This window comes from Periophthalmus magnuspinnatus, chromosome 9 (assembly GCF_009829125.3).
Source record: "Periophthalmus magnuspinnatus isolate fPerMag1 chromosome 9, fPerMag1.2.pri, whole genome shotgun sequence".
Taxonomy (NCBI): Eukaryota; Metazoa; Chordata; class Actinopteri; order Gobiiformes; family Gobiidae; genus Periophthalmus; species Periophthalmus magnuspinnatus.
The window spans coordinates 12885957-12908792 of NC_047134.1; the positions used below are offsets into that span (position 1 = coordinate 12885957).

The window sequence follows — 22836 nt, forward strand, 5'->3', positions numbered from 1 at the left end:
TAAAATTAAGCGTGTGGAAATTACATAAGGAAGAAAGGCATCAGATGCTCACAGCCAAATGTGACAAACTCAGTATGATCAAAGAACGATAACCTAACAGGAGCCTTTAATAGAGAGGTCTCCATTATTAATAAATACACAGCTAAATAAATATTCATAAGGCTGAAGTAACAGAATAAAGAGTCTCGTCTGGCAGCGCGTGGAGCTCCTGCTCTGTGGGTTATCCGAGGACAGCACGGCATCAGTGACTTCCCAAATCTCACACTGCGCTCTGACATCTGCATTTACATCTACTAATTCATCTCATTCTCACGTAGTTTTCAATGTAGGTCTTGTGTATTTCCATGCACACGCACTTTTAACACAGCAGACACAGTCTTGTAACTTTAGTTGAGTTAAATTAATTTGATAAAAAAATAACCTCACCTTGAATGGTGATTTATTCCATAAAATGAAACAAGCCCTTTGACTACATCCAGTACATCCCAGTGCGTAACATGAGTGCGTAAATAAGGTCCAAATGTCCAGTCCAAAACCCCAGCGCACCTCCTGAGGCGCACTTTCCCTCTGGGACAGTCCAGTGCGTCAGGCTCCTGTAGATGATCTGCGCGGACCACAGAGAGGATAAAGTGCTGGGAAGCAACAAGTTCGATTCTGTCTGAAGGCACCCTGTTATTTCGTCAGGGTTAAAGAGGAGGGGCAGCGCCCGTCAAACAGAGAGGGGGACACCTGGGGGAGGGAGCAAACTAATCAACTGCTGAGGTTCACTCACAGCCAATCAGTCAAACGCACTGAAATGGAGTTAAACAGAGAAAGTGGAAATGTGAAATTAAATAGTCAGTGTCACTTACTGAAAACTGCATGTGAAAGGTTTTATTATAGGTTAATAATATGTTGTATTGCATTTATTTTCAAAATAACAAGTACCAGTGGGTTATTTTGTGTTGTATGATCAAATCACTTTATTTATGGATAATGATGTGTCAGTTGAATGTCCTCAAGAGGAGACATGTAATGTCTACAAGTGGTCAGTGGAAAGTGGGTGGTGCAGCCATGATCTGAAAGTGACTCAGGTTTGCTCTAAGGCTCTGCCAGTGCTGCGGATGAGGGGATAGGGGTCTGTGTAAACTATCTGGAAATGCGTGGCAGAGGCCGTGTGGGGCTGCATAGTGATTGCTGGGTAATCATTTGTCTGATAATGAAACTTCTCCAACCATATAAGCCACTTGGCATTTAATGAGTGCAGAAATGAGGAATGTGATGCTTGATGACAACTTACCTGACAAAACAACCATAAAGACATAATGTTGAATGACTTGTGTTTCATTTCTGTAATCTAAACAAGTGCATAACATCCCCTGAAATGTGCCCTTGACACACAGTGAGTGATTGACATTTGACTTGTCGGCCACTTTTCATTCAGACCAGGGGAGAGTACAGCCGTCACAGACCTGCACTGGACCAGACTAATTGTTCTAAAATCACGGGCTGTCCTCCCAGACCAGTCATTCCAGCTGACACCTAAAGCAGTGAGCAGCTCCTGACACAGAGGGGCACTTCTGAAACCCCTCGAGCTCTAAAAGTTATACGTGTTTTCCCTACCTGTGTGCATTGTAATCATCTCTCTGTTAGCGTCAATTACCAGAGTGCTTCTTCTTCTCTGTTTGGCTGGAAGGGTCTGGATGAGAAAACAGGAAAACCTAATCATGAGGTTAAATGATTCCAGTTCAAGGGGCTATCAGTGGATATTAGTGCAATTATTATGCCTCGAAATGATAAATAAAAGGCAGAGAAAGACATTTGGAGGGATAAAAATGTATGGATTTCACCACTTTAACCCCAACAATACAGTATTGTCTGGAGATATTATTATTATTATTCCATAGTATTGCATCAATCTTCAACATCAAACTGACTTGTAACAGTTTAGGTAAAATCCTCCAGCTAAGGTAGTAAGGTAAGGGTAAGGTACGCTTTATTGTCCACATAGGGAAATTCCACAGGAGCAGTGAGCACCGCCGTGCTGCAGTTCAAGACCAATCTCCATCTCCATGTTGCTCATCTTGGTCTGGGACATCTTAGCCAGGACTTGACCTATTGTGCATGATTCGGGTTGATGGGGGAAACAAGAGTGGCTGAAGAAAACCCATCCAGACAAACTCCACACAGAAAGGTTTCCATGGAGATAGAAATGTTAAATGCCATACTGTGGAACACTTCAGGAAAAGCATTAACATCTCCGTAGAGAAAAGCAAGTGGCGGACCCTCCATCAGAAGAAAGTTACAGAGTGCACCTTTAATTAGAGTGCTCAAAAAGGAAGCAAACAAATCCTACTGATATCTTTACTGCTCGAGATAGTTACATTATTGAGCATTAGTTTAAAGTTACGGGAAGTTCTGTCCTTTTTACAACTTCAGTGTCTGAAGTGAGTCACTTAAAAGTTAAAAGACGCAGCGTACAAACTGCTACGTAAAACCTCCCTACTGTATGTATAACGACGACCTCCAGTTGCTTTTCAGTGCTTTTAAATCACTGACTCATGCAGTCAGTTAGCCCGTGTTTGATCCTGGAGAGGCGCTGTGCGGGCCTCACAAGACACCACATATCACATGACCAATAAAGGCGCCCTGCGTCCGGTACCATGCCATCGCAGACAGCATAAAACCCTGTAACATTTCTGCTACTCAGCTCGGTCCTTTACATTATCTAAGGAACCAGCTGAAAATGAGGACAATGAATATTTTAGGCATTTTAAAACAAATAAATATAAGTATAAGTATAAGTAAATAAAGGCAGTACAGGAAGTGCATCAAAAGCAAAACTAAATATAAGTACAACAAGAATAAATGCTTAAAAGAGCAATACATTTTCTGTTGGAGCCTTCCACCTGCCAATCCACAAGGAGATGGTACGTTCCATAGTGGCAGTCATTTCCATGGTGACAAGCAGGCCAAGTTATAGGTCAGATCTGTGGAGAGGCAAGCCCACACACAGTAAGAATGTTAAAGGCAATCCTACTGTGGAACATTCCTGTGATAGTACCAACATCTGCATGGAGACAAACAACTAACAGAAAAGTTACACAGTGCACCTTTAATGTGACATTTCTGTTACAGTCTGCGCTACTTTCCCAGTGTTCAGCGAACAAGTTTGCGAATTTATTTGGCAAACAAATCCCCCATTTAAAGCATAAAATGTGGTCAAATGAAGTTGCCTCTGGACAGAGTAGAACCTTGATCCTTTGAAGCCGACAGTGGAGGGCCAGACCACTGATGGTGATCTTTCAGCTTTAGCACAGAGGCCACGAGAGGTGAGCACAGCAGACAACTCGATAGTTAAGGTAAAAGTAAAAGTACAGTCAATGCATGGTGAGAAACTGCTATTATATGAACTAATCAGTAATGTTTCCACAAATAAGACTCATTATTATCCTTTATTCTCTAGAACATAAAATAAATTAGAGCCGCAGTATAAATAACTCGGTGGCTGGATGTAAGAGAAATTCTTGGTTTCTTCAAGTTATATTTTACATGAAAAACTAAGTGCGTCAACAATCCAAGATCCCTCCCAGTTAGTCACGCCTGCATCTTGTCTCACTTCCACTACAACATAAACTCAAATGAAAAACAGGAAAACTTGAAGAGCAGCTTATTGTGAGCGGTACATCACAACACAGTTCAGGCTATTTGTGATGTACACTGTATTTATCACAACAGAGCCAAAACTATACCTGCACCACCAAGTTTCCATCTATTTGAATGAACTTCTTATCTTTTGTCCATCATAGATAGAGCAGAAGTTCTTTTGAGGTTCAGTCAGTAACTCACTGAATCCACCTCCACCGAATGTCGGGTATGCTTCATGTTCTCTATCATGGCATTTGTTCTGAAAAATATAGAAAAAAAGCTGTTACAATTCCTTATGATACTGTTTTTAAATATTTATACATTACATGCACAAGAATAGAAGCACAGTAGTTAAAATAAATATCTGATAACTTATTTTAGGAACATCTTTGTCATTGGTTCTGTGATTTCACATCATAACACGTAACATCACATCTGTTACATTATCCACGTAGCTACGAGGGTTGAGATACATGTCAGCATGGTTTGTATGACTTTTGCATGTAATAATTCTGATTTTAATTTACTTTCTTTGATTATTGTTAATTCAGTGATGAAAAGTGTGAGAAAAGATTAAGAAAGCAGACAAGTCTTGCAAAAACTAAGAGTTTGGTAACCAGTGACAGCCCATTTCTACGTCAATGCACTTTGCAAATTAAAGTTAAGAGGATGCATCTGGTGGGAAATATTGAATGTATCTCCAGAACCTCCTATTTACTTAACCTCAATAGACTGACAAGCAGTATTTATGAGCAAACAAGGGCATGTGTCATCATAGTGACATATGATCTACAACATGTGTGTCCAAGAATGAAGAATCACTGGTGAAGCTGAGACCCTGACTGCACAGCGACCACAACAGATGGGTGTGTTAGGAGGAGATTAGCTCCTTAGACAAGAACAAAGTGCCTAAACGGACAGCTCTGGTCATTATTTGGTTTTGGCACACATAACAGTCTTACGCATTTACAGCAGCAAGACATTCAACTCAAGTGAATCACTTTGGTTTTATTGGTTTTTGACAAAGATAAATTAAAGTTTTTGGGAGGAAATGTGCAATAAAAAAGTGTTGGTCAATTAAAATACTTGGGTATATAAGCAGTGCATCAAACAAGTGTCTCTTATAATGAACAAATAAATCATCAAGTTCTTCACTTTTTGTTGTGTAATCTGTTTACACTAGAATCACGGTGAGAAAGTGTTTATCATAGCAGTGATCAAAAGACTATTTTAATGACTACCTCAAGTGTTCCTCTGGCAAAACATGCTGACCAGTGTATAACATAGATAAGATGACAAGTAACAAATGTTGATAGTTTGCTCTATATGAATTATTTGAAATCTTAATTGATATGGATCTAAACATGTTGAGTGTTTTTTTGTTGTTTTTTTTTTGCTGTAAATAAATAATTACAATTATACAATAGAAAGTTGTGCAAGTTGCTACCTACGGGGGTGGCAAGGACAAACCCATATAACACTGTATATTTAATCAGCTTGTAAAAGTTGGGTTCACGTTTCACTAATGAAAACCAGTAGTATTCCCACTGGGATCTAAAGAAGGAACAAGTAATGCAAGATGACACGACTAAGCTAATAAAGCCAGGAGTACGCATGTGTGCCTGTGTGTGTTTGTGAATAAATGTGTAAAATCAGTATCAGTCGTTTTATAAATTATAGAGACAGAAAGTGTGCATAAATTACTCTCCATATGTTCGGTTGAGAAAAGTGTTTACTTAAGATTTAAAATAAGGCATTAAAAAGAGCTAACTCAACACGCACAAAGGCGACACTGTTTGATGGCGCAGAAGAGGTGAAAACAGTCAAAGCCCTGTGAGTGAATGAACGGTGGTGTGGATCCTACAGGTGCACACAGTAAGTAAATGATGATGAGAAACAGGTCATTCATATTTAACCCTTTAACATTCTGTGCTGAGGCCCTGGCCAGACCCTCAGCAGATATGATAAGAAATAGCCCTAAGCCTAAAGAGATTAGTAAGAAATTGTTGTTGTAGTCATATAACTTAAATATGTCAGATAACAGAAAATATGTGCTACATGCTTTAAAGAGGCACGTTGTAAATGTTGTGGTGAAAGGTTTGCCACATGCTTGTCTCATGGAGATGTTATTGCTTTGCCAGGGATGGTCCACAGTATGGCATAAAAAAGATTTTGGTTTTAATACTTTGAAAAAAATGTATTTTTACTGTAGTCAGAGTCGGCGCTCCATAGATTTTACCTGTAATTTGGCCTACCATTATCACCTGCCTGACTATTACATCGTTGCATGTCTAATGACGAATAAAGAACTTATCTTGACATAAAATTTAAAGGGACCCTTTGATGCAATGTCTTGTCTGTGAAAGTGAGACATTCCGATAGGGATTATTAAAGGTGTAAAGCGTGTGCTGTAGGATTATCCTGGCAGCCACCCGCAGTCATCCACTGACGTCTAGATAACACGAAAGACACAGTTAGGTCCAAGAGTCAGAGAAGATGTGGAAGTTCAAACCCATCAGTCTACTGAGTTTAGACTGTTGCAATGAGTGGAGACACACTGTGATGACCTCAGGACCTAGAGTTGGCAGTCAATGAGAAGTAAAGCCCTATTATCGTCTGTCTTCATCATTGAAAAAGGTAAATAACATAAATGCTACTTTAAATTACAAAATAAAAAGATTCTGTGACATTTCATGAAGAATTTAAGAGGGTGGTTAAGAGGGTAGTTAAAGGGTGGTGTTATGTGTGCCATTCACAATAGTTGTTATATCCTGGTCCAAATCTAAGGGGCTTAAGGGAGAAAATTAAGGACCACGGAATTGCTTCCATACTGCTGCTCCACATGCAACTATGCCCTCCAATACAATGGTAGTCTAACGAGACAATCAGAGAGTCATAACAGAAAAGTCAACATATTTAGATCCACACCAATTATTTTCAGGTGTCTTGGAAGTTAAGTTGATCATGTAGTTTTAATGGCAGAAGCATGGCTGAAGAAGCTGTTTTTACTTAAACATTTGGCTCAAGAGGACTAGTTGATGGTTTCCTGTGGTTATGTGAATTATTCAGACCAGAGAGTTAATACCTCAAGATTGTAGATCTGGTTGTAGACTTGCTTCAGATGAAGAAAAACTGTGGTCAACCGGGATGCCATGGCGTTCCAGATTTCGACCTGAAAATGCACAGAAATAAGAATAAAGTACAGTTTTATAGTTTAGTAAAGTGCCAAAGTATGGCATTCATGCAAATTATTTCGTGGATAACCTTTGTTGGTCCTCAACACCTACATCTAGGCTTTATCAGAATAAATCTGGCCTTCCAGTCAGACCTGAGGCCAATGTCATTTAACGTAGCCTTAAGCTACAGCCATTGTCACACTGTCTGACTGAGAAAAAGATTTGTCAACACATTCTTGATATGGAGATATTAAGGGGGAGCGTAATTGACTACTTACAAATCTATGTGTGATCCTCTGGACATATATAAAGTGCTTTCATCTAATCTCTTCAATCTCTCTTATCCCTCTCCTCTTTTATTACAACACTTTGCTGCGGGCTCACTGTGCCACAGGCTCCTGTCACACACCAAAGCTCTAGGGCAAGTAACAAACCTTGATGGGACAGGTCAAACACTGTCATTCCTCATCATTCCTCACCTTATCAGTGTTGTGTAGTATGAAACCACAGCCTTAAGCAAGTGGCTCAACTAGGGTCAAGTATGTCAAAGTGAAATTTGTCATCTACTATGTAAACTACTGGTAAAGTTTACATAGAGGTATAATACTGTGGGCAAAAGTTGGTAGGAAAAGCTACACTAAACATACATCTGGAATAAATATTTGTGGTTGTACTTTGTGGTCATCGTATTGTAACTTGCAAAGTAAATAATAAAAGCAAATAAAGTGAAAGAACCAAAAGCAAGCATGAGTAATCACTCACCATTCATCTTAAATGTAGGAGAGCTGGAGGGACTCACATGTGCCATAAGGCTAGTTAGTGTGATCTAAAAACATAACGGACCCTATTTCCCAAATGAACGGTGCTCCTGGGCACAAAGACAGATGCAGCCATTGAGAGAACAATGGAAGCCTTGCACTGCAATATCAGAGGGGGTCTGAATCAGTGCACATGACATCACACTTGTGCTCCATGATGCAGAGCACCTCACTGTGGGTCGTGTTGAAACAATCACTGCACACTTTGGTCCGTGGGTTTTTGACTCGGTGTCAAGAAATTCCCAGAACTCTGCTTTCGTAGGTCTTGGTGTGCTTTTAGTTTGTTTAAACCTCCAGCTTACATAATCTATTGCATTCAACTGTCCTCTTTATTACAGTAAAAGCTGCACGATTGGAGCAACAACTAAAACATCTGTTTCATTACTGACTCAATGGATGACCTATGACATCACAAGGAAGAGCAAAAATATATCAGCATTATGTTTTTCCATCATACACCCCTTGACATATTAACAGAACAGCGTAGCCACACCACACAAGTAAACCAATGTGTATTGGTTAATTTTATTTTAAAAGCAAAACAAAAACAATGGAGTACCTGTGATAACAATAGTTGGATCTTGAAAGTGGTTTATGTCCAGGCTGCTGTTGTCATCATCAGATGCATCACTAAAAGAGCAGAACTGTATTCAATGTTTGTAAAAAGTAAAGCGTATAAAACTATATGTCTTAGACACAGAGAACAAATCCTGTCCTCTTTTTCTTTACTGTAAAATGTATGGAACAGAGAAATATGGAACCAACCTTTGCCTCCTCACTTTGGCGCTGGGCTGGTCACTGGTTTGTTGCAGGGTGCGGACTTCCTCCTGCAGCTCCCTGATCTTGGCCTTTTTGTCATTGAGAACCATCACAAAGCGAGAATACATTTGCTTCTCCAGGGCATTCTTATTTTTTACATGAATGTCCAGCCTGGAAACACAAAATTGTTATGTCTAAATTTCGTATGTATCATATGCATTAGTCACAAAGAATATAGTAACACGCCAAATAATGTGAGCCCAAAATCATGACTAATAAAACAAATGCATTACATCAACTACCAGAGGTCACATGACCAGTGGTTAACTGGGTGGAACATACATATAAATATTACATATAAATTACATTACATATAAACATTTAAAAACATAATAACTTTCTTGAGACAAAATATAAAGATTATTAAGAGCTTACTCCTTAAGTATTTGGTTGTGTTCATGTTGGAGTTTACGATTCTCCTCCAAAAGCTTGGAGTTTGTTGCCTCTAGATCTAAGTTGTGCTTAAGAGTTTGGCCAATCATCTCCTGGTTTAGCTCCAGGGGGTCTGGTGCTGGCTGAAGCTCCACAGAGCCCAACATTACCTAAGGGAAAGGAGGAACAAAGCTTAACACAGACCAACCAAATCAAGATTACATTGATTACATTCCAAAATTCCAAAACAGTACAAGCCTGACTAGTAAAGTAACTAAAGTGTCCTCTGGAGTTTTCTGGGTGACAACCATCCTGAATGTGGATGCTTGAAGAGAAGCTTTAGTGGGATTACACAGTTCATGTGTGGTATAAAAGCAATTTGTTTTAGAACATTTGAAGAAAGCTGCTTCTGAGTACATGAGTAAGCATTTGCACTTGAGTGTTGTTTCAATATTTTTGCCAAAAAGAAGATGTGTCAAAGATGACATCAGAATGTGTCTGAAGTCTGACATTTTAAGAATGATGAGTGAGTGTCTTTGTCTGAGGGAGATCCAGGATGGATGCAGCTTTTCACTCTGAGTCACTGAACTTTCCTCTGCTCGTTCCTTTTTGATGACACATTTGAATCACAGGTACGTTTCAGGTGTAATCAAACATTCCTCATTTGATTCATATAGTGGAGGTCAGCCACGGTCTCCACTGAATATAATAATAAAAACAGAGATTTTGCTGACTTTTAACCTCAGATGCAAATGCTGAATCAAACTATTGATGAAACTGTATTAAAACATCAGTTGGTAATTTGAAAGAAGGCTGGAGATGGTGGAAACATTATAGTTCTACACAATATACACAATATTTTCAGGTTGCCTTGGTGAGAAGGGTGTAGCTCGTCAGGTACACCCTTCTCACCTGCCTGTGCTGGGAAAAGAAAGAGTGCGGCTAAATCCTCTTTGGCCATTATAGAGGTCCGTAAACCATTAGTAATGAAGTCTCCATCTTCAAACAGACCCATAAAATTCCTGTCATTTTTGTCCTGAGAGGAGGGTGTCCTGACAGGCCACACAGCTGTTTGCTCCCTGCCGCTGCACATGAGCTCGACGGACATTTGCCAACTCTAGAGCACCACATGGGTTTGATTGAAAACAATAATGGACTAGGGCTGAACAATTTAGTAAATATCGAACTGGTATTTCTCTTATGCAATTGCAATTTAATTTGTAATTTATCAATTTACTATCTTACTATTTGGTTTGGTGCAAAAAAATAAGAGCGGACCACAAACTTTTAAAATAAATAAATAAGAATCACAAGTATTTCAGACTTTACAGAAATCTAAAATTCAGTGTTTAATAAGAACAGCTATTTGTAGAAGATATTATGTTAATGTTACTTCAATTATTATATAATCTTGAGTTACACTAAATAATTCATTGCAATTATTAGTGTTTTGTTCAACACATTTCATCTCATAGTTTTGCAGTTCTCTATAGTCTGGGAGCTCGGGGGTGATAGTAATAGTAGATATTTTCAGCCACTTTTCTCTCAAATGTACACATGTTTCCAGCAGACTAGTCATTCGCCACATTGAAACAGCTAATGTGAAGGTTTGACACAGAGTTCTGTAATGCATTTACAGTAGAAGAGAGCCACGCTATAATCACTGGGCCTGACAGTAACCAGTTCAACCATTCATCTTTTTGACATTAATATCCCTTCTTTGTCATTAGTCTCTCACAGTCTTCTGGGACAACTGAGTCAGTGCGTTTACCTACTTCAGACGAAAAGGACAAAGTCAGGCCTGTCACAATAATAAACTGGGATGTGGGATATATTAATGAAGAAAATATAGACGATAAGCAATAATAATGAAACTAATTCTTGCCTCTGACATAATGACGCTAAAGAAGGACCATCTAAAATCTAAATGTACACTTAAATCACACTTAAATTGAGCCGCAACAAATAAATAACACATTGTGGTAGTTTGTAAGTCCTAGGAGCTATTTATTCAACTCTCTACATATCAAATCTAATCACAGTACAACAAAAAATCCCAATAAAACAAAGAAAAAGTAGCCACGATACATATTGACCCCCCAAAATGATTATACCACCTTACATATATTGAATGGTAAGTCAATGGTAGGCCTAGACCAAGCTTTTCGAATCAGACTGTGTTGTTTTAGGGGAAGAATTAAATTGAAGAAAAAACAATCTCTGTTTTCTTTTCATTTGTTGAGTTTAGTTGTATTTTCTTAAGCTGTTGTTTAGCCCATGAGACTGGGAGCTGAGTGAAAGGTCAGGCTGCACAGTACAAAAGCCAGTGCCAGCATGTGGGAGGTCAGAGCATCCCCAAACCTACACTTTTTATCTTTTTTATCTTTTTATTTGTTGAGTTATACATCAACATCTCTGATATAACATAAACAGACTAGAGTAACACAGTGGACATAGCAGGAAAACATATCTACTACTTTAAAACTAGGATTTTCACTGGAGCCATGAAGCTGTTGTGTGTGGTCTGTTTGTTTGTGCGGCTGTGACTGATACCAGGCCTTAGGTCAGGCCCATGGAGAAAGGGAAACGTAGGTGTGGAGCAGAAAGAGCAGAGAGCAAACAGGAGCATGCCACACAGGGCACCACACACAAGGCTTCATTATCACTGAGGCTTTTACTCATCCAACGTTAGATCTGAATGACAAAGGTTCATTTGTAAACTGTTAGCTGACTCACAAAAACAGCACATATCAAATATATATTTATATTTATGTGTTAAACCAATATCTTTTACACACAGTACATTTTAAGTCAGTTTATTCAAAATACCAGCTCAGTACTTTATATTTCAATTGTATAATGCATAGATTTGTAGAATACTTGTCATATATATATATATATATATATATATATATATATATATATATATATATATATATATATATATATATATATATATATATATATATATATATATATATATATATATATATATATAATATTATGGAAGATCAGATACTCTGATCTCACAAATACCTTTACAAAATAAATAATAATAAATACATTTACATAAAAATGTACATAAAACCTTAAAGGTCCATTTGAAAGTTGCTAGTATTTTTGAAACAGCAGGTTTGCATGGCTAATGCCCGTGGTAAAGATAAGTCATGTTAAACACCAGTTAAGACAATTAGCAGCACTTCCCAACAGTAATGACTGATGGGAAAGTGTAACGCCATAAATCTGAACACCTGGTGCAGAACACTTCTCCTAATCACACAATTAGGAAAAAAAAACAGCATCAGTTCAGACTTAAAGCTGCACTATGTGACTTTACTGGTGGAGGAACCTGCCTGTCTCCATGGAGACTGCATCAATTTCCCTGGAATGTTCCACAATATGGAATTAAACTTATAATCTTCACGGAGCCAAGCAGGTGACATAGCCAGCTCTGTGGAGAGGCAAGCCTGCTCCCAGTAAGAATGTGTGTTTTCATTTGGATCAATAGAAACACCAGAGACATTTAATATTGTACTATGGAAAATTCGAGGCAAGGTAATTAAACAGTTGACCCTCCACTGGAAAAATGAAATAGTGCACCTTTAATTTTTGCTGAAACATCAGTTATTTTAATTTTTTAATTTTATTTGTTTACTTAAGAATGATAGAAAGTCAACACTGGCACAATTTACACGTAGTTGTATTTGCTGATGGATATGAAGCAGTTCTCCAAACGTACAGACTCTAGTGTAGTAAAATATGTGCCTGGTATTTCATTGTATTTGTATTTGACAGATTGATAGGTTAACAAGCTCAAAAGGGGCGATTGTGTCTAACTAATGACCACGTAACGCACCAGGAGCATGACTTTTACTGGTTAGAACAGCCAAATTAGACTTATCATTACAACTTCCAGGTTCATATTCATAAATTATTGTCACGATGTTATCACCACCTGTTTAGTTTCGACCTCCCTTTCATCAATTGTCAGAGGAAACATGTCTCATTTTTAGAGATTTCAGTACCCTTAAATTACACACTAAGAAAATATGTTACACATTTAACCTGTGACTGGCTCAAAACCAAAGGAAACAAAAGGACAGACAAAACCTGAAGAAAAGAAACAGGTGTGTCATGGAAATTTCCTTGCTCTTTATATTTGTACTTTTGCCACACACAGGCTGCCAACAGTGATCAAAGCTCCAAGTCAAGCTGAGAAGTTCAATTAAAAGCAGCACCATACATAAAGGTGCTGTTTAAAAGCTGGCTTCAATTAAGTTCTCTTGTTGATTCTGTTGCAGAAAGAGCCATTATTTATTTATTTTTTAAAAGCATATGGCTCAAAATCCATGTTATATTATCTAAAACTATGTTGATCTAACTTGTGCATTAGTGGCTCAGTTTGTGAATTCAAACAAAGAATGTTTGCTATTGAAGGACCCTGGCTGCAAATACAATTATATGTTGGGTGCTCATAACCCTTGGCTCCCCCTCTGGCCGCCTTTAAGTACACCACAGTCTCAGGACCCTCGTGACCTGCTTCCTCCAGGGCTCTTCCTCTCCAAGAAGAGTAACACCAACACAAACTCAAAGAGACCAAAACTATATGAAAATGCTCTCTGCAGTGTCTTCTTTACTTCAGCATACTCACAATATAAGGCATATAATGCTTTTATAATACTTTTTGGGCATTTGGAATTAAACTATAACACAAAAAGTGCATTTAGTTTGTTGCGTCGCGCTCCATAGATATTATTAAATGCCTATTTTGACAGTCCCCTTTTATTAAAAGCCTAAAACGTTTTTTGCCTTGTATTTTATGTTTTCCTGTTACAAACGCCATACAATTATGTAAAAATTAAGAATTTTAGATTTTTTTTTTTTTTTTAAAGCTTGGCACATTTTTGAAAAAGATATTTTTTTACTAAAATGCATTGGGCTTGCTCCAGAAAAATAAAAAACTTGCACCAAAAATGTTTACCTTAAATTTTAGAGTAGGGGTCAAAAAATGCATTTATAATAATATAATATATATAATATAATGGAAGTTAACTGATACCTAAATTTCCGAAACACCTACAGTGTCTACAAAACTTCTCATGTCACCAAAATTGAGCCAACTGAGATGAAACACACACATGTTGTAAAAAACCGTAAAACACACACATCCGTGTGAATTTTCATGGCAATCAAACAACCACAGCCAAAGTTATCATGATAAATGTACCTTCAGATATATACATTTCCCTTAATAATAGAAACTGGTCCATTGAGTTCCTGTTCAAAACTGGAGTACTGAAGGGTCCCACCTCTCCATAGTTGCATTTCACAGTAGCAAGCAGAATATTTTCATGCATGTTTGAATGTTGAACAATGTGTATATATGGTGGCCATTATAATATGATGGTTAAAGGTTCATAAATGTTAATTTACATAAGTCTCCTTTAAGAAACTTTACAACTGTACAACCAAGGAAACACTAATAGCGCAACAATCAAGCCCCTGCTTTTCGTTAAAACTAACAAAATAGATAAAATACAATAACCTGAAGGTGCATTTTTGAATTGTAATGGAGAAAACTATAAAACTCATCTTCCTAACAACCCTTTTTACTTTACAACATTATATGAACGCTTCCTCAGGCTACATTAAAAATGCAGTGGAATGAGATTTACTGGATGAAAACGTCACTTTAAAATACAGTAACCAAAGGCTACAGCTAAATTCTGTGCAGCCAGCCTAATATTTAACTTCATCATCCCCAATGAGTCATGTTTTAAATATATTTCCATTATTTTTATATATTTAAGTTAGCTTAAGTCAATTTGCACAAATTGGAGTGAAAGTTTATCACTGTTAGAAAGTCTTTATCAAGTGGAGTATTGCTTACCAAGACACTGTCAGACATCTTCTGATACGTTAATTGATCTGAAGAGAGTTGGAATGAATACTTCTTTTCTCCGGATCTTCTTTCTTTTTTATCTGGGATTAAGGCCTGATGGAGCTCTTCGACATATCTTTCCCTGGACATTCCAGTGTCACTGGCACCTTTTGTCACCTCTTCCTCTGAAACTGAAAAAGGTGTCATTAAAAGACCACTTTTACATGTACCTGTCCTGTAGGATTATATGATTCCCTTAGAGGAAGAATCTGCGGTAGTTTTCTAATGTTATGATGGATGCATTTCAGGTGACATTGCAATGTTACCTCAATTCTTCATGAATCTAACCTTATCCATCCTGTAAAAAATCCTTGCAATGGGAAACTGATCACATATTGAGTACAGAATTGAATTATAAAATATAGTACTTGTACTTTGTGGTAATGCATGTGTACATGCTTATAAAGAACATCTCACATGACCCTTGGAGAGAATGTCATCAGCTGCAGCACAGCTGCTCACAGAGGGTCACAATTAACACATCAAACACAAAGAGTGACTATCCAGAAGCCTGCACAAAGCTCTCACAAGCTGCCTGTCAGCTGTGCAGATGGAGCGCAATAAGACTAAGGACCTGTTATATTCCAGGTGTCCTCTTATAGGAAGCGCATTTGTGTGTATAGGTAACCAGAAAAGCACTGACAGACACCATAAAGGCCAGCCTTGTATAGTTTAATACTGGGTACACCTGTAGCTGCCAATCTTTGTGTAAGAAAACATTTATCTCCAGAAAACAGTCAATAATTGACAGAATTGTATTTTATTTTTATTATTTAAAAAAAGAAAAGAATAAATAATTACCTTCCCCAATCCAGGCTGCACAGCCATTGGTCAAAACAAGTGTAAAGCCAGCACCAAGGTCACCTGACCAGTCTATCCTCAGGAAGTATGGGATGTTTGGGTCACTGGTTAAGAAGATCTGGTGAACAGCACTCTTCATGTCTGTTGGACCTACCAGCAAACACATTAATTATGTGTTTAACTTGGAAAAAAAACGAACAAATGCAAACATGTAAAACTATAACATGCATAGTACTTTGAAGGCTGTGTGTGTATCTTACTAAAGTAATGAGAATGCATATCTAACATTCAATATCTGACATTGATATAAATAATAAATAACAACACAAATGAGTTCTGGGAACTTTTACTTGATTACGGATGTCCAGTTCACAATAATTCTTGCTTTCTCGTAAAGTGAGAGGGGAAGTGGACATCACCAGCTTAAATACAGGGCACATGGTAGGAAAGGAGGCAAATGGCAGTTTAATTAGAAGTTGGCAAAGTTGAACACGTTCACAAAAATGAAAATGAACCCCTTTGGACACTGAGCATAAGTCACAAAGTGACAAAACGTTTTCTTCAGTTCCTAAGAGGGATCACATGATCAGGGAAAATAAAAAAGGTTTATGTATGAAGAGACTTTATAGCCAAACTGATGCTTTACCATGTGCACCTTCATGATGAGTGAGTAAAGGGAGCTGGAAGGGTCAACTTTAACCTCATAAAACAAGCCCAGCTTCTCATTAGTTACTGTAACATCTGTTGTGCAGGGACGATGACCCTGTGGTAATGACAGAAGAACAGCCCATTGAAATAAACTGTTGTCTGTCAGGAATGGACTACTGGACAAAACCTTCAGGGCTTATCTTTTCAATTCACAGCTTATATCGGTGTACTAGTGTGTAATATAATATAGTGTTTAACATGTGTTTTATTCAGATCATGTTCATGTTGTGCCAACATGTTGTTTAATGGCACTGAAGCAAATGTCACATGTAGTTGAGACAAGTACAATAAGATATGTGACGAATAAGAGCAGAGTATGGCCTGTGAACTGTGGACAAGGAAGCGTTTACTCTCTCGTTCTATGTGCTATTGTAAAACAAGGTTTAACATAGATTGAAAGAAGCTGAAGTTACGTCTCTGTAATAAACCTTCAGCTGAGTGTGTTGGAATATTAACGTTCAGACTGTTTTATATTATATCACATAGTATAAAACAGTCTCACGTCCTTAATATACTCACAGAAAGAACTAAACGAAAGGCTACAGCAGCTCACAGTGTAAGTGATACAGCTCATAGAAGCAGCTTCGTCGATGGCGCTCTGGTGCCGCTGAGAGTTCAACTTTAACCCCAAGAGCAGCCAACCAATCAGCGTCCAGACACACTGGCGTGCTGACGTAAATGCGTAGCAGAGTTACGCAACGTAAGATCGCCAAAGGGAAGTGTGATGTGGCTCTGAATCGCAACAAAAATGGTAAGCTTGTTTCATACTCTGCATTTCAGCACATCCAAATAAACGCAATACTAGCATACTGAGGCGTTTTATATTGCGCGAAACCCCGCTGCTTGTTAGATTGTATTTGTTAGAATGACAGGAATACAAACTGATCCACGTTAGCATTAGCGTTAGCCTCTTTTACTTTGTATGGATTTGGAATCGTTATGCCTCTCTAATTCACTGGTTGTACATCATCCAAATATGACTTTTACACTTTAATGGAACTACATAATAGTCGTGTTATAAATGCAAATGCAGAACTTTGCAGATGGGTATACGTGTGCCACTGCCACGTATAATAGTAGCAGCAGAAGTGTAGCTCATGGTTACAATGTGCTTCTGTAAACTAATATTACTTGCAGTGCAAAAAACATAGAAGGCAAAACCTCAAAAAATTTAGAATAGTTAAATGTCATTTGTCTGACAAGTGTGAGGGAGTGATGTCAAGTTCTTGTTTTAATTGTTTTCTTTCTTTTGCAGTCTGCCATTTTCAACTTCCAATCACTTCTTACAGTGATTCTTCTCCTGATTTGTACCTGTGCCTACATCAGAGCTCTGGCCCCCAGCCTTCTTGATAAAAATAAGACTGGGTATGCTCTTGACAAAAATGTTTTTTTTAATGAATGTATCCAAATCACTTCTTTAATTTATTGTTGTGGTTATATATTGTTGCAAATTATCAATAGAGTATAATGTAATGAAACAATTTCTCCCCCAGACTCCTAGGTATTTTCTGGAAATGCGCCAGAATAGGTATGAATGTTTATCTTTTTGCGAATAATGTTTTTAGTACCATTTAAAACCTAGTGACAGCTTTTTATGTTTTCTTTGTAGGAGAGCGAAAGAGTCCTTGGGTGGCCTGCTGTTGTGTCATCATGGCTTTTAGTATATTGTTTTTGCAGTAACAAAAGACATATCCAATATGGAAATGTAATAACTGTATAAAGCACCAAACATCGAATTCTAGTCACACACAACAACTTTGCAGGCTGTGATTAGTAAAATAAAAATGGAGCCCTGCCATCACTCCCCACCAAGCGCACACTTCTATGTGCGTCCGCAGAAGAGAAGAGAAAGCCCAGTACAAGTGTGTATTTATCAGACTTGTGTGTCTACTAATGCAAAGCATTAACAATATGTGAACAATGGGGGCCAATTAATTCATTTATCTGCTTTATGCAATTGTTGTTATTCACCACCTTCTATCACATTTATGGGGATCAAGATATGTTGAAACATTTTAGGAAGATGCCAATGCTTAATTTTACTTTAGAAGCTCCCATAAAAATTAGTGAACATTTGAGCCAAATGTTTACACTTTTTAGTTCTATTAATGTATGAAACATTTGAAATGACCATCCCTCATATTGTATGCCTTCATGTTAATAGGTGTTGTTAGAAAATGGTAATAAGTTTGTCCACGGAAAAGAACATTTCCCCTAACAGCCATGAAATTGTTTTGTATTTGCTGAAAGGGGGTTGTTTTAAAGTCCAATTTGTCACTATTTATTAAAAAAATCTGGAAACACTTTGTATTTTATTTCTGGACAGTTTAATTTCAACAGTTATAACTCTGGATGGTGAAGAGCTTGAGATGACCTCTGCTGTAACCTCACACTCGTTATGCAGGCTCGACAGTGAAGTGTCTGCCTCAGGGACATGAGATGGTAGTCTCAAATGCCACACAAGCAGATGAGGGTAAATGATTTAATAACAATATTTTAATCAGAATATATTTACCTACAGCTTCTCTGGTATTAAAATCTCAGGTATTCTCAGGTATTAAAAAAGCAACTTCACCCAGTGTATTGGACATCCCACGCAGACTTCCCCTCCTGTGGCCTGTAGGATGGCTAAATAAAGCTGAGACTTGTTGACGTTTCCACTTTTTGATGCTCCCATCACTAAGGAGCATTCACATCACAACGCCCCCTCACAGTCCCATGTTAGGGAAAGGAGCTCTGGCATTAGCGTGCATCCGTTAGAATAAGATAAAGCATCAAGTGAAGTCTGCCGGTAAAGCTCTGGTTATCAGTGAGGAGTGGCACAGATACAGGAGACTCAGAGGAGCAGGAAGCTCTCAGACTGCTGACTCCATCTTGAGGAGCATAGATACTGCTCTAACATCTTCTTGGGTGATGCTCAGGGGATTAGTGGGAAAGGGAGGTGGACGTGAACTATTCCATACTGTTCTTGAGTGGCACTGTTTTTTATTTTTATGACAAACATGACCATGTGTGTTGAGAATGTGAAAAGTATATTATAGCCAAACAAGAGTTCCACATAGATTTGTCATTTGAGTTGGCTACAGTTTATTAAAGAAAAAAAATGTCTTTAATTTGTCCATTCATATTTGATTTTAGATAAATAACACACAAAAGATATTTTTGGAACAGATTTGTAAAGTTATTTCTGAATACTTAAATTATTTCAGTCCCATCTGCTTCCTTTAATCAGACAGTTATTCTTCCAGCACTTCAAAGGCCTTTACTAAGTTTGAACCTTCTCCAGCTGAGTAGACTACAAGTGTTCCAAAGCCTTGGACCCTTCTCAGTATCTGGAGAGGCACTTTGATCCACACTGACAATTCAAAATGCAAAGGGATTATGACAGAGACAACTGGAAAATTATTTTCTCATCCTGGGAAACGCCTTCACAGGAGTGGAAGCCAAACATCACCTCCATCAACAAGAAGGCCAGGCAGACCCTAACATTAAGAAGGTCCTGTATAAATCCTCCAGCTCAGTGGTCCTGACCAAGTCAAGGTGAAGGTCCGGAAATGGGTCCCCAAGCGCTGTACCAGCAGCTCCTCAATGCTCCTGACATCTAATGAAAGATTCAATATGAATTGTCCATGGAAAAGAACATTTCCTCTAACAGGCATTAAATTGTTTTGTATTTGCTGAAAGGGGCATTTAAGAATGGATCAAATACAGAAAATGTAGAGAAAACTGATTCACATTTACTAGCCTGCATTGTCTTATGACGCAAAGAACTTGGAATATTGTGTAAAGTGCTCATGATTCTCAAACTGCCTGCATCATTTCTAGGAAAAGTGGGAGTTGTTTCCACTCCAGAAGCAGAGAGGGTCTTCGAGCTACACCTGGCTCTTCTCCAAACATGAGCTAAATCGTGAGCCCTTCTCCGTTTCTCCCAGGTGCCATAGGAACCAGCATTACACACTGAGTCAAGGATATTGCAAAGAGCCTACAATCTGGGAGACTGGAGAAGTCATGTTGGCTAACTTTAATATTGTCATTATTTTGTTATAGCCCAACAACTTTGCACCAGATAATGGAATTAGTTTTTGATTGATGATTGTAAGATTTGGGCTTGGACTTTGACTTGACTTCAGTGGATGTTTATTCATTCGACTGATGAATTGCTGAGCTTCTGCTTCGGGTGGTAGTGCTTAAAAGTGGTAGACTATTTAAATGTTTATTCATTTAGCTGAAGCTACTTCATTTTATTGGCAACTGTGGCTCGTTGGAGCTAACACCAACCCAAGATCTGCAGTTTCATCTCAGTTAGTGTGTATTGTACTAATGGCTTTTAGTGAGACACTTCACCTACATTGTCTTAATGAATTCATGTTGGTTAGGGTCATTGGCACAGATTAGGACACTAATCACTCACTTCCATCAGTCCTACCTCAGGGCAGCTGTGACTACAGAAGTATTTTACCATCGAGTTAGGCCACTGAAGGAACAATTCTCATATTTAACGGATTTGGGCATTTGGAAAAGTAAGAATATAAGATTAATGGATTAGTTATGAAGACTTGACTCCAAAAAGCAATCATGCTAATTGTTAATCAGAGACGAATGTTTTCTCATTTGCAACAAAATCCACTATTACAAATATTTGTGCCATACTGACCCTTTGGCTAAAATTATCATGAAAGAGCTAATCTCAAATCAATAAGATTACTAGATTGCACTGAATGAGTTCCAAAAGAATAGCTTTCCTAGTCTGGAAATACTACAACCCTCACATCTGTTTATTTGTGTAGGCCTGTGGGAAAAAAATGAACACAGCCTCACATGAACCACTCCCAATACACAAGCAGGAAGAGCTGATAGCTGTGATCCAAAAATGTAAAAGTGTTTCAGGACAATGAAGAGGACACACACACACACTGTCATTTGTGACCTCCAAATGTGTGCGAGAAAAAGATAAATTGGAAATAAGTTTCAAACATTCATTGCTATAAAGTGGATTTTAGCAGTTATTGTACTATCCTATAAAGATTTGTAAATAGTTGTAGCAGTAATGGTGTGGTAGTAGTATATAGTATTTAAACCTACTAACCCACCAAAGCATCAGCTGACAATGTTCTGCAGAACTGATGTCTTGATTTTCATCTTGAATCCTTCATTAGACCAGCCTCGTAAGATCCCTGAGCTAATCTTCCATGTGTTCAATAAATATTTTTCTGCAATGAGACATGTTTTTCAGTTGTGGTGGGAGAGGAGAGCACCACAATGGCTCCTCTGTCCGGGCCTCAGACATGACTCAGGCACAGACAGGGAGAGGACGGCTTATGTACTACAGCCCTGCTCAGCTGTGGCCGCATAGCAACAGCAGCATCAACATATTCAGCGCCATCACGCCTGAGCTTTAAATACATATGACATAAACGAAGGCTTCGCAACATTTAAAAACCCTGCAGTAACTCAATCATACAAGTTATGACTGGAATTAAAGGTGCAGTAATATTTGGGGTGGAAGAGTCTGCCACCTGCTTATTGCTTTGTCTTGAATGTTCAGTAGTATGGCATTAAACTTATCTATTTCCATGAGACAAACAGGTGATGCCATCAGGTCAAGTTACAGGATTCATAGGAGGCGGCCACATGTCATTAAACATACATGTTTGCTATTTTATTTTTGAGCAATTACACCTGTGATAGTAAAATCTAGATAAATATGGTTAATGCCATACATTGTAAAGTTATGACATCTCTATGGAGACAAGAAGGAGGCAAATCCCTCTTCTGAAAAGTGACAAAATGTACATTTAAATAAAAATTTAAAAAATCTGTTCACTGCAAACAACTTCTAGAGAAAATAAAGTGTTATAGAATTTATTTTTAAAAACAAACAGTAACCCAAATCTAAAAATAAATACTGTACATTTAAAATAAAAAATGTTACAAAGAATCTATTAAAATGTAACTTCCATAAAACCTGAAATGGTCCTAAAAAAAATCTGAAATGCAATTTTTTAGGCGTTGTGGTGTTTCATTTTTCCAGATTATAGAGCACCAAAAGTGTAGGGCAGTGTGTTGATACTTTGTACTTCTGTCACATTCACCTGACCCTGGACTTTTAAACAGCTTTAAGTGCTGAAAATGATCACTGGTGGTTTACAAAGGACACAGGAAATGGTTTTAAGTTAAACATTGGGAAGAGGATGTTATTTTTATCACTTTGAAATATATCTGTTTTTGTTTTAGTTTTCTACAGTTTGTTTACAAGGACTCAACTTATTCAGATGAGGTAATATGTCTGCTTTACCACCTGTTGGCAAAAGAAAGACTTCATGAATGAATAAACCTTCTGCTCCAAGAGTTTTACAATGACAATTTAAATTGATTCTACTACAAATTGTTTATCAAGATGACATTACCCAAGTCTACCTTTGTTTGTACTAGAGACTTGAGTTACTTTGATAGGACATGTGGTGAGAACTAGTATTATATTTATACTGAACAAAATAACCCCATATAAGGAGAGAAAGTCATATAAATGAGCGATACATGATTTTGAAGAAGATTCAGTGCAATAATTGTGTGC

General features: G+C 37.8%; 3 protein-coding genes across 5 annotated transcripts in view; 1 reads left to right on the forward strand and 2 right to left on the reverse strand.

The window, feature by feature from the left end:
- Window positions 1–2077, reverse strand: part of LOC117376081 (versican core protein-like) — a 57798-nt gene extending 55721 nt beyond the window's left edge. Inside the window, exons 1-2 of the mRNA XM_033972484.2 lie at window positions 2017–2077; window positions 1643–1678 (exon numbers count right to left, since the gene is read on the reverse strand). Of these exons, the coding sequence (XP_033828375.1) occupies window positions 1643–1678; window positions 2017–2077 (97 nt within the window). The remainder of the gene's footprint in view (window positions 1–1642; window positions 1679–2016) is intronic.
- A 1719-nt stretch (window positions 2078–3796) lies between these two features.
- On the reverse strand, window positions 3797–16852 carry LOC117375935 (DNA repair protein XRCC4-like). Of its 3 annotated transcripts, none has more exons than XM_033972318.2 (8): window positions 16782–16852; window positions 15555–15704; window positions 14703–14884; window positions 8816–8982; window positions 8387–8551; window positions 8181–8251; window positions 6713–6799; window positions 3797–3886 (listed from the first exon to the last, which is right to left on the reverse strand). In XM_033972318.2, the coding sequence occupies exons 1-7, from the start codon at window positions 16834–16836 to the stop codon at window positions 6714–6716; spliced, it is 876 nt and encodes a 291-aa protein (XP_033828209.1). In that variant the 5' UTR covers window positions 16837–16852; the 3' UTR covers window positions 3797–3886; window position 6713. The 3 variants fall into 3 exon arrangements, with proteins under 3 accessions (XP_033828209.1, XP_055080335.1, XP_055080334.1); XM_055224360.1 differs by lacking the exon at window positions 16782–16852 and adding an exon at window positions 16201–16218; XM_055224359.1 differs by lacking the exon at window positions 3797–3886 and having other exon boundaries at window positions 6598–6799.
- A 69-nt stretch (window positions 16853–16921) lies between these two features.
- Window positions 16922–18549, forward strand: tmem167a (transmembrane protein 167A). The gene is made up of 4 exons (XM_033972856.2): window positions 16922–17013; window positions 17518–17627; window positions 17756–17790; window positions 17872–18549. The coding sequence occupies exons 1-4, from the start codon at window positions 17011–17013 to the stop codon at window positions 17940–17942; spliced, it is 219 nt and encodes a 72-aa protein (XP_033828747.1). The 5' UTR covers window positions 16922–17010; the 3' UTR covers window positions 17943–18549.
- The last annotated feature ends 4287 nt before the right edge of the window (window positions 18550–22836 follow it).

Bases quoted from the DNA above. Each gene is read 5' to 3' on its own strand.
- LOC117375935 (XM_033972318.2), bottom strand. From the start codon at position 16,836: ATGAGCTGTATCACTTACACTGTGAGCTGCTGTAGCCTTTCGTTTAGT. The intron at 14,885-15,554 runs GTAATTATTTAT...CACCTTTTTCAG, and splicing joins TGCAGCCTGGATTGGGGAAG to TTTCAGAGGAAGAGGTGACA. The intron at 8,983-14,702 runs GTAAGCAATACT...CCTTTCCCTTAG, and splicing joins AGATGTCTGACAGTGTCTTG to GTAATGTTGGGCTCTGTGGA.
- tmem167a (XM_033972856.2), top strand. The intron at 17,628-17,755 runs GTATGCTCTTGA...TTTCTCCCCCAG, and splicing joins CTTGATAAAAATAAGACTGG to ACTCCTAGGTATTTTCTGGA. The intron at 17,791-17,871 runs GTATGAATGTTT...TTTTCTTTGTAG, and splicing joins CTGGAAATGCGCCAGAATAG to GAGAGCGAAAGAGTCCTTGG.